General features: G+C 43.6%; 1 protein-coding gene across 1 annotated transcript in view; it reads left to right on the top strand.

The window, feature by feature from the left end:
* The window catches only part of CEP112 (centrosomal protein 112), a 408254-nt gene that overhangs the window by 394213 nt on the left and 1791 nt on the right, over positions 1–12250 (top strand). The window contains exon 25 of the mRNA XM_029927075.1: positions 10113–10214. Within this exon, the coding sequence (XP_029782935.1) occupies positions 10113–10214 (102 nt within the window). The remainder of the gene's footprint in view (positions 1–10112; positions 10215–12250) is intronic.

A 12250-nucleotide genomic window follows, 5' to 3' on the forward strand; every position in this document is an offset into this window, starting at 1 on the left:
TTTTTATTTCATATTACATTTGATCGAAACTCATGGGGATGACTTTGCGGCCCTCCCTCCATAATTTCTAGGTCCCAGCTACCTCTTCCCCCACAGCTTCGTTCAGTCATTACCTCATTAAAACAATGTTAGCTGAGCATTTACTACGGGCCACGTGTCCCGACCTTACCTCAGGGTACAAAGGGTACATATCCGGTGGACTCCAAAACCCACCTTACTGAATACCAGTCTCACTCCCCAAGTCTTCCCGGGTCTTCTATTAACAAAGTCAGTCAGAAGCCTCCCCCCTTGGTTGGGGTTTTGGCCCAGCGTTAACAGACACCACCTTTTCACGAAGTCTGGCCCCAACCAGAAAGGGCTGACGCACTCTTGTCTCCGAGGGGAAGGCCAGGCGCTGTAAACAACAAGACCATCCTGTCCCTCCCCAAAGGGTTGTCCCCAAACCCTTTCAGAGATGGACCTTCCCAAGGAAAGTGGACACGTGGCCTCCCTTTAACTCCTGTGAACTTGGCCCTTCGCGTGTCCGCGTTCTCCAGCGCGTACCTGCCCAGGCTCCCACGTTCAGCTGTTCTCAGTCCCCGCCTCCAGGATTGGCACACTCACCACAACCCTCCAAGACTTCAGGTGTTTGGTAGTATACAGCAGCCTACGCGAAGAAAAGTATCAAGAATAGTGTCATCAGGAAGAAAAACATCAGAGCAGAAGCCAAAATAATATATTCCAGTGAGAAAAGAGCCGGCGTTTAATTTCAGGAGAAAACCAACCAACCAACCAAGAAGCGTGAGTCATCTGATGTTGCAACCCTGTAAAAAGTCTGGTAGTGCGGAAGGGGGAAGAAGCTAGAGCAGGGGGAAGCCTGGATCAAGCCCACTCCCCTCCTCCAGGCCGAGCCTCGGCAGCCCTGGAGGCGCTGGTGTTGGCCTCTGGTGTTCTCAGCCCGAGGCTGGCCTGTCCGTACAATGCGGATTAAAAATCATAGACTGTGGTGATAGCATCTGCTCTTTGTACCTGGGGGGAGGTTTTGTGATTCCTCCACATTCTGAAGACCCTGTCATCTTGAGACCGAGACTGACTTTTAACCCCGGGTGCTGTGAGGTCGGATGCCGTCATGCCATCCACACATATTTACTGAGTTGTTCCCGTGTGCCGGGCAGCGAGGCGAATGCTGGCGCTGCCGCCCTCAGCAAAACAGGTACAGTCCCTGCCTTGTGGTTCTCAGTCTAGTGCGGGGATCAGCCAGCTTGCTGTGAAGGGCTACATAGAAAATGGTTTAGGCCTAGCGGGCCCTGGGGTCTCGGTCAAGATCACTCAGCTCTGCCTGAGCGATCTATGCATGCAAAAGCAGCCACAGATAACAGATAAGCAAAATGAGCAGGACTGTGTTCCAATAAAGCTTTACTGACAAAAATAGGTGGTGGGCCAGATTTGGTCTGGTGACCAAAATCTGCTGACCCCGGTCAAACAGACACAACACATAGATGCAAGTTAATGTTTTGCATACTCCACGTTGTTTCAGTCAGGATTGTTTTGGTTGCAAGTGACAGAAAATGCAACCCCAACTGAAAAATCTGAGGATGGGGCTGACTTCAGGTTCAGCTTGACAAAGGAGCCCCTCTCTCTCTCTCTCTCTCTCTCTCTCTCTCTCTCTTTTCAGTTTCAGCTCTTCTTCCTCTGGATTGGCCCCTCCTCAGTCCAGCTTTCACTCTGTGGCAGCAAGATGGTGGTTTCCTCCCCAGAAGGACATCCTCTGGGTGAAGTCTAGTGGATGAGTTTGTCTCCCGACTCTTGGTGACTCCGCTCACCTGAACTTGGGTCATGTATCCAGTCCCCAAATGCCTCCAGCATAGGGAGAATACAGTGTGGTGATTGTCTGGGCCTGGTCATGTACCCTATCACTGTGACCTTGGGTGGGACAGTGTGTGTGCGGAGGTGTATTCCAGGAACTAGAAGACCCTCGAATGCTGGAGGGTGAAACAAATATCCACAACATATATCTCGTGAAATTCCCAATGAGTACCTCCAAAGACCACATTCATTTATAGAAGCTCAAGATTACAGTTTCAGCTTTTTCTTCCCCATCAGGAGGGAAAGGGCTCAGCTTATATGCAAAATATGCCCCCAAATTTTAATATTTGCAAACGTTTATTTTGCGGCACAACCCCAGTCTTTTTATTAGCTAGTTAAGTCTGATCTGTGGACAGATTTGGGCACTTTATTGATAATTTTCTGAGTATTGTGCCTCCTCCCCGTCTTTTCTATATGTGTACGTTCTTATGAATAGACTTACCAGACCCACGTTTCTTTTTGGTGCCAGGATTCTTTTCAACTCCCCAAATCTGGATTTTGAGCATCCAAATCTAATTAAAGTACTAGGTTTGAACCCTTGTCTTCATCCTCAGGCCACCATTTTCTCCACACTACCAGAAAATTGTTCCTTCCTCCTAAAACCATAGCCTTTTCCAGAAACTAGAGAGGGGTCAGTGGCTGCTTCATTAATCAGCCACCCCCTTTCCTGAGAGGCTTGGGCCCAGTCAGCATCCGGCTCCACTCCCTTGGGGTGGAAATTGGTCCCTACGTGCAGGGCACGGAGGACCCCTGTAAACTACAACCTCAGCCTGAGACTCCACCAGTTGGAATAAAGAACCAGAAGATAAAATCATATTGAAGAAAGAGGGGGAGAGATGAATATTTTGAAGACCATTGAGAAAATTATGATTACTTCTACATTTCCACTTTGTACTTCAGAATCAAAGCACCACGGCTTTGCCGCAGAGCACCTTTCTTAAAATGGATCTCTCTGGGCGTTGCTGTGGCAACACACAATACCTTAACCCCAATAAAAATGAAATTTCTTAGAAGGCAGAGCATTTTTTCTCAGCTGCACTAGAGCATTTCTTTTTTGGGCACCACCTTTTACTACAATTTCTTTCAGTCTTATTCTTTAAACCACGTTGGAATTCAATATCAAACCAATGACTTTTGTAGACTCACTCCCCTAAAAAGCCCCTGCAAAAAACTTTTTGCAGCATGAAGGCCCATCACTCAGACACAACCCCCACATTTCCATTCACCTTACATCAAATGCCCCTTTCCCCCAGGAACCTCCTTCCCTGTATCCCTCTCCTGCCCTCCTCTTACCTGCTCGACACTGCCCTGCAGAAGCCCAGCGTCTTTTTGATGTTCTCCACTTCCTCCAAACCCCCCACTGGGGGGCCCACCCATGTTCACCTTCTCTCAGAGTATATACTATGCTCCAAACATACCTCTTGTTCTTGCCCTGGTCTCCAACCCTACAGTCTACTCAACAGTCAATGCACTTTGCTTTACAGAGTTGAGCTAAGCCAGGTGTTTGAAGGACACAGTTCTGAACACACTAACTCATAGAGAGAAGAAGCATCTGGTGATTTCCCTCGTACCAATATTTATCTAATTGGTAGAAATCCAGGTTGGGTGGAGAGAGAGTTTTGAGCTGAGACTCTTGCCTGAAATCATTCAGCAGGAAGCAATGATTTCCCACGTGTAGGCCAGAGCTATAGACAAGGAAAAGTCTGAGAAAATTCACAGTACACCAATCATCATCAGTAGTCTGGATACATAATACCCAAAAACAGGCACTACTACTCTCCAAATGTATGTAGATGACTTTAATTATAAAATACAAGTTCACTTAAAGTTGATTCTGAATTCATAGAAGGATTTTGTTACTATGTACTTTCTTGGTCAATAGATACTTAAAAATGCAAAAGGGGATTTAAATGGGGTCCTCAAGTTAACCATGAATATATGAAAATACTTTGTTATCAGGATTTCTGCTATTACAAATAATTAGAAATCAAAAAGTCTAATGATAAAGGCTTGGCTAAATTAAATATATATGTATTTCATAACATAAATGAACATAATATAATGAAATGTATATGTATAGTCTCCAATATATGATATAATGATAACTAACATTTATTGAACATTTACCAAGTGCCACTCTTGTGAAACTTCTACATGTATTAAGTCATCTAATCCTCACAGCAGTCTCGGGAAGTTATAATTCCCATTTTCCTGAAAAAGAAATGGAGGCACAGAGAGGTTAACCTTCCCAGGGCATGCAGTTAGGGACCCAAATTCAGCTCCAACATTCCCACTCCAGAGTCTAGGTTCTTAACTCCTACACTTGACTGTATTAGGTTAACGGGCAGGTTACAAAACAGTCTTCCTTTTTGTAGAAGATGGCTTTCTATTTATGAGGCACCCCCTCTGCTCCCAACACTCAGTGATGATCGGCAAAATATAAAAGGGAAAAGTAAAGTGTATTTGGTGTCAAAAGTAGGATGGACACCGTGTGTATGACCTAGAAATAGAACAGAACCCTGGAGTGGTGAGTGAAGCCAAAACCATGAGTCCAGGGTCTTGAGCCCATCAGCAGGCTGAGCCACCTGGGACAAAAGTCTGAGGGGTAATGGAACAAAAGTGGGAGGGCTCCTTGCCCGGTAAATGACAAGAGACCGGGTTGCAGCTTGAAAGCAAGGGCTGGTGTGGCCCCTCTTCCTGAAAGGAAACTGAGGAAGTCTGCTGCTGCCACAGCGAGGACCTCCAGCCCATCTGAAGCTGGGAGATGGTTCCTCAGGTGCAGCGTACTCACCAGGGTCCGCCAACGTCCCTGTGCTGGGTGCCTGGGTGGACGGCATCCCAGAGATCTAGGTGGGGGAGCCCCAAAGCCCCACGGGATGGGAAAGTAAAGGGAGGAAGATGAGAAAGGGCCTATTATGAGGACAAGCATCTGGGAACCTGGTGAGTGGACAGAAAAAAGCCATCGAGTCTGGTGTCTGGTACTGAGGGGACCCTTGAGTGACAGGCATACAAGATGTATAGAGGCCAGACTGGACAGGACCCTGTTGGCCTCATTAAAGGATTCAATTTTGATTTCATTTTTTGAATGTTTATTTCTTTTGAAAGAGAGAGAATGCACGGGGCGGGGAGGGGGGGGGAGCAGCAGGCTTCACGCCATCAGCACAGAGCCCAACATGGGGCTCAGTCTCATGAACTGTGAGATCATGACCTGAGCCCAAATCAAGAGTTGAATACTTAACCTACTGAGTCACTCAGGCACCTCTGAATTTGATTTTAAATGTTAAGAAAATTTGAATCAAAACCAATATACCAGTATCGCAGTGGCCAGGGGCAAGATGAAGGCATCCAGACTGGGCTGGTCCCAGGGGCAACGGGGAGAAGTGAGGAGACATTTCAGAGGTGCCATCAGCAGAATTGTTCCTTAGTTTCCTTCTCCCTCTGCTGAACTGACCCCAGAAATAAATGCTTGGTTGGATTGTGTAAAGTAATAGCAAGCACACTCATTTTCCTGAACTGCTTCAGTCTTACCTCAAATACAAATGGCTGTGCAGGGACATGTGACAAAGCAACACCAGTGGCCCTTTCCTCCCCTCTTCAAAAGTGAATGCCGTCCTGGGGACACTGGAGCTTGCAAGATAATAACCAGTGGTCCAGGCCCTAAGTTGTTTGTACAAAGCCTCACACTTCTATCTTAACTTGTTTTGTTCTGTGACAGGAAAATGGCATGTTTGACATGGATTGGACACATTGACGTGACTAGTTGATAGTATTTTTCAAAAAAAAAAACACCACAAAATACGCTTTAGTTCTCCTTCCATATTTTTAGTAAAATTATAAGACTTCCAAGGTTCACTTTTCTCAGCATCACTCTGAATCTTTATCTCCAGAGACCCTATTGGCTCAAGTCAACTACCTAGTCTATACGCTCTGTGGACTCATATTTATGCAAATGAGTCCAATTACCCAGGATATGTGTTCTACTGAAGTGTAACACTGAACTCTAGGTATGGATATTCTCAGTCTTCATGGTCCATTTTAGAAATTAAAGGGAATGGGGGTGCCTGGGTTGGCTCAGTTGGTTGAGCGGCCGGCTTCGGCTCGGGTCATGATCTCACGGTCGTGGGTTCGAGCCCCATGTCGGGCTCTGTGCTGACAGCTAGCTCAGAGCCTGGAGCTTGCTTCAGATTCTGTGTCTCCCTCTCTCTCTGACCCTCCCCTGCTCACGCGGTCTCTCTCTGTCTCTCAAAAATAAATAAAAGACATAAAAAAAAAAGAAATTAAAGGGAATGTTGTCAATGCTACGCCTTCGAGGAAAAGCTGGGCAGTCTGCTGCCCTGGTGCAGAGCACAGCTGTCTTTGGTCACATGGGCACTACGTTATTCGTACACCGTTCCCACTCGGCATAGAGGGGCCTTACTACATTGCAGGAATGTCGCTGTTTGTCATGATGTCCTAGGTTTCCTCATTTTTTTTCTGCCAAAAGGAAGTAAGGGGAGGAAAAAGGGAGAGATAGAGGCTTATGTCTATTTGGTGGGATGTGGCTGAGGAATGTGGAAGAGCAGATAATTACACACAGTGCTTAGAGGGCAGTGGGAGTGGTGAGGTGGGATGGGAATGAGCCAAACAGTCCTGGAGATTCCTTTCCAGAATTAAGTGAGAGCAGTCTTCAAATGCTTCCACATTAAATAAACTAATATAGCACTCACTAGTATAATTAGACAGTATATTTGGACTAGTACCATATGCTAGAGAAAGTTAATATCCAAACCTAATAATAAAACAGATTTCTATGTAAAAACTTTCATTTCCTTTAGGTAAAGGAATTGTGTGTCCCCCAAATCCTTTGCCAGGTCAACTCAACTTCCTCTTGCTTCTTGATCTGTTGTAAGGCCAGATTCAGGCCACAAGTGAAATGTGGGAAGACAGGGAAAGGAAGGGAGATTGGCATACTAAGCAGCTCACAGTTTATGATCAGTTTGTAGATAAAGGTTATCACTCCCACATTATTCCCCCTCAAACACATCCTGGGTCACAGACAGAGATAGACAAATGTCAAAAGTGCTATAAAAAAATAAGCTAATTCTTTCCCTCCTCTTTCTCATTTTGCCATGTGACAAACTTAGACACAGCCTTCGTTCACAGGTTAGACCTTAAAATGTCTGTGTACATGGGGGATTTATGGAGCTTCTGGTTTAGGTCGATATGTGCCTTGTATTTGTAGAGATGTTTTAAGTTAGTCTTATTTATAAATCTTTAATGACAATGTTAAGCCAATGGGGACTTACACCCCTTCCCCCCATCTCTCAAAATAAATAAGTAAACTTTTAAAATGTTTTTTTTTTTAATGTCAAGCCAATGGGAAAGTATAGGGAACCAATTATTGTCATCATTGTTGTTATCATAGTCATCCAAAAAAAGAACCCAAAAAGCACAAAGACTAGGTGGATATCTGGAAGGATGGTAATACATCTGCCCCCTTCCCGTAGCCCCTGTTAGGTTGGGGAGACCACTGGTGCGCAGTGGGTGAAACTTCTCTACCTGGTTGTGTCTGTGATGTCCTTTTGCCTTTGGGGTGGAAGAAACACTTCAGCATTTGGAAAGCTTCTCTGAGAAATAGCAGAGCACGGTCCCTGAGAATACGTACTTGAGAGTCAGACTCCTTAGTTCAAATCCTGGCTCACCTCTCTGTGCTTCCCTCCCTGGGTTGTCAGAAGCATTAACCACTTCTTAAAGCACTTAGAATTGCATCTGGCACACGGAAAGGACTCAATAAATGTTTGTTAGTAATAACATTATCAACCTTGTAAATAGAGCAAAGTAGGTGAAAGTTTTCCATGCCTTTATCCAAGTAACAGGATTCTGCTTGGTATAATGATTTTTAAATTCAAGATTTGATTTAAGGATTCCGAGTAGTAATATTTTTTTGATTGATAGTCTCATTCATAAGTGAGGTAATTTCAGATTTTCCAAGAGCTCATTTTAAGTTCACTCAGATTCAGTGAAATAAAAACAAAGGAGCAGCGGGCAGGAAGTAGAAATGTCTGGATCCTCAGTAGAAGGTAGAAAATAGAGCATATTGGATTTTAAAAGGATGTAATAGGGGTGATCACAGGGCAGTCTTGTTCACACACAGTTCTCTGCCGTCTACAGGCCAGCCTCCAATAGTGGAGACCATCAGATATGACAAGTGAAGTGGGGGCAGGAGAGTCCAGAGAAACAGTGAGAGTTAACCAAAGAACTGTCGTGCTTGGCCTTCACCTCCGATATACTTGAAACTGAGGGGAGATGGCCCCAAGAAAGTGTTCTGCAAAGAACTGCATGAAAGGGAACACACAGTGTCTTAGTGTCTTAAGAATATCGATCATCATTAGTACCAAAACCTGTCCCAGTAGAAGCTCCTGCATCGAAGAAGAAGAAAATCAAAGAAAGAAAGCCACATTCAGCATGGGAAACAAAGCAGCCTGCTTTCAGACTTTGCCGCAGGCGCATGTGATGCCAGAAGACAGTGAAAAGAAACATCTCCAGGGTTCTGAGGGAAAGGAAGTGGATTGAGCACTGTTATACCCAGCCCAGGTGTCTTTCAAATGTACAGACACTCCAAACAAACAAGGATACGAGAAAGCACGCAGGAATCCCCTTTTTTTTTCCTAAATTTTTAAATTATGTTTATTTATTTTGAGAGAGGAAGAGAGAGAGATACAGAGCACAAGCAGGGGAGGGGCAGAGAGAGAGAGAGGAAGACACAGAATCCGAAGCAGCTTGAGGCTCTGAGCTGTCAGCACAGAGCTCAATGCCAGGCTCGAACCCACAAGCTGTGAGATCATGACCTGAGCCGAAGTCGGACACCCAACTGACTGAGCCACCCAGATGCCCCTAGGAATCCCTTTAAGAGAAATGGCTCAGAATTGCAGAGCCAGTGTTGAATGATAGAAAAATAAGGTCAAACCAGTAGCTTGTGGACCCTCAACAAATGTTGCCCTTGAGATCTGTTTTAGAAAGTGTGTGCTTTGCTTTGCATGTGCCTTTCTTTTAAGGTAACCATTGAACTTAAGTCCAAGAAGAGAAGGCAGCAGAGATCAAATATTGCATCCCTGGGAGAGATTGTTTTTCATTATTTCTGTTTTTAGATGTAAATCACAAGATTATAACATAGATTAAAAAACAAACACTTTACCAAAAATTGAAAAATCATGTTCTAGAACATTTGCTATGGAATTTTAGTGGGCAGTGAAAAGAACAGAACACATTTCATAATCCGGTTTAACATAAGTAAAGTTGGAAGTTGAAGGCTGGTAATTTAAATTATCTTCAGTAAGTCCATAGACTTGTCTAACTGAGCTCAATTGCACATATTTTCATAGCACGTCACTTATTTCCAGACGCATCCAACGAATCATTTTAGGGATACCCTGCAATTCAGCTTTAATATTCAGTTAAGTTAAACACGGCACATGCAACAGATTTTTTTTTTAATTCTATTGCATCTCAGATTAGATGGAAGAGAAATAAACACAGCTGGAGAGAGACACCAAGACATACACACTCACATTCACGCTCACCCTCTTGCACCTCTTCATCCGGCTCAGGTGCAGACTTTTCTCCCACCTTTCTCACTTGCTTCTATCTTTAGCTTTTAAAGAGATGAATGGAGGAGCCACCAGACTTTCCTTTACCAGCCCAGGGACCCATCGGTTAGCTGAGCCGAGGCTGGATTGTGTTCTGGAGGGAGAGGGAAGCCCACGAGCCTGAGAAGCTTACGCAAGGGCAGTGCCATTCTGGTCCACCTGTGTTAAGAAGACTTGGAGACACGGTGGTATAGACTCTTTCATTCCCATCTTCATAATCCTGTGGATCACATCGAGCACCCACGTGCCCAGCCAGCTTGAAGACGTGTCTCAATCAGAGCAACAACACGCCACACGTTGTCCTCAAATCACAGTGTATCGTGTTCACAGTCCACATCCTGACCAAGATTAGCGTAGTGTGTATATCACCAGCAGTGAGGAGAGAACCGATGTTTTACTTACCAAGGGCTATAAACAGTGTTAATGGGGATTTTAAAGAAATAAAGTGTTTCAGGGACTGTCTCTCCCGGACTCACAGGGGCAGACCGAATGCCTTTTTCCGTTTGTAACCCTGTTTCCTCTCATTGACCACAGCTAACAAACTTACCTTTGTGATGAAGAGATATTATTCTGAGATGTCTTAAATTTAAATTGATCATATCTGTGGGAAAATTGATAAGCTTTCTTTTTTTTTCACTTCAGATAACTTATATACGACAAGAATATGAAACAAAATTCAAAGGGTTGATGCCGGCATCTCTAAGACAAGAGCTCGAAGATACCATTTCCTCCCTCAAGTCACAGGTAATTAATTGCTAGAATCAACGCCTTTCCTAAGGGCTCGGGTGATGTGTATATCCTGAAAACAGACTTACAAATAAGTTTAATTCCGAATCGATGCCAGAAAGTAATGTCATATCCTAGCATAACGTACAACTCAGGATGAATTGTTTTATTGTTTGAGGTTTGTTTGGGGTTTTTTTGTTTTGTTTTGTTTTGTTTTGTTTTGTTTTGTTTTTTTAAGAATGTTTTTCTTACTGGTTTTGGAACTTGTTGTCTCAGTAAGATTTTCTTAAAAGCACCCATGAAATTGAAAAGGTCAGTTATGGTTACTTTTACTCATTTACGGTCACATTCTAGTACAGCCTCACCCTATTTACTCATGGGACCAGGACCCAAATGCCATCACTTGACACATTGCTGATTTCTGACTGTGTGAAAGCGCAGAGAACCAGAAACCAGAGTTAAATGAGGAGCATTTTTATGCCGCTGTGTTTTATATGGTTGTTAGACATAACAAGATGCATTTTAAATTCCAAGCAGAATAATGACAAGGTATTCAGACAATTCAGTTAAATATTTCTTGCTGAAACGTGTAGTTCTTGGTAGAGTTTATGAAATATAACATGAGAGATACGACTGATGTAAATTTAGATGCTCAGAATAATTCAACAACTTCCAGCGTGAGTTTTTTCCATGTACTTCTGTAAACACATTTTATATGTCGTCAGGCCAATGAGCTTGTTATATTCTAACATGGGAAAGAATCTACACATTCCCACTCATTCACTTAGAAATTTAAAATGCCATGTTTTAATTTACAGTTGTGTTCCCCTTCACGTGTCTAAGAATCCTTGTATGGCGGAGGATAACAAAAAATGATAGCTAGGACCCACCGTAGCCAAATCTATCTGGAAAAAGTCAGAATGAATTTGGAGGACTCATGCTTTCTAATTTCAAAACTCACTACAAGGCTGTAATAATCAAGACAATGTAATATTGGCAAATGGATAGACGTGGAGATCAATGAAATGGAACTTAGAGTCTGGGATGGGGGTGCGGTGGGGGAAGAACCCTTCTATTTTGGGTCAGTTGATTTTCAAGTGTTGCAGGGGGATTCCACTGAGGGAGAAATAAGAAACAACAGTGCAGAGACAGTCGGATAATTCCCATGGAAAAAAGGAATGAAGATGGAGTCCTTCCTCACGTGTTTTCCACAGGTTGACTCAAAATGGATCATGGACCTAGGTGCAAGAGCTAGAGCTCAAAAACTCAGACAAGAAAACTCTAAGAAGAAATCTTAGATGAAGGAGAAAATCCCTGTGCATTGGGTTAGGTGGGAGTTTTTTAGCTGTGATACCAAGAACAACCAACCAGATGAACTGGACTTTACAAAATTTAAAACATCTTACTTCAAAAGACAGCAACATGCAGAAACTGAAGAGACACACCATGGAATAAGAGAAAATATTTGCAAATCGTGTGTCAAGAAACTTTAAAAAAAAAAAAAAAAAGGAAAACATACTTCTTTTTCAGGAAAAGCTCCATCAGAGAAAGAGGTCTTTGCTCTCTGTGCCAAGAGCAGTGCCGGTCACAGAGTAAGCACTCAATAAATGTATTTATGAAATGCTAACGATTTGAAGGTAGTCACATCTGCTTCTTTTATAATATGCGAGACAGAGCATGGAGCAAATTTTAGCTGCCCAGTATGCATTCCCCTCAGTAAAAAGCCTCTTATCTGAAAATGAAATGTTCATTGTATTATTCCATATGCTACTCTCAGCCATCGCTACCGTCCGCCATGGCTATGATTGTCCATTGCTTCCACTGACCATTGCTTCCATTGGCCATTGCTTCCGTGAGCCAGGTGTTGCCTTGTTTGCTTCTACATAGAAAAATGAGTACTGCAGGAAAGTATTGACATGGAAAGGGTTAAGTCATCTTTATTTACATGAAAAGCTCCCCCTGAGGTGTGGTTTACCCATTAACCTTGTAGGGGAGCTTCCATAGGGGTCAGCTATGTAGGACTTGGCACCTTCAGAGGAGGGATTTTTGGTTGT

This window comes from Suricata suricatta, chromosome 17, assembly GCF_006229205.1.
Source record: "Suricata suricatta isolate VVHF042 chromosome 17, meerkat_22Aug2017_6uvM2_HiC, whole genome shotgun sequence".
Taxonomy (NCBI): domain Eukaryota; kingdom Metazoa; phylum Chordata; class Mammalia; order Carnivora; family Herpestidae; genus Suricata; species Suricata suricatta.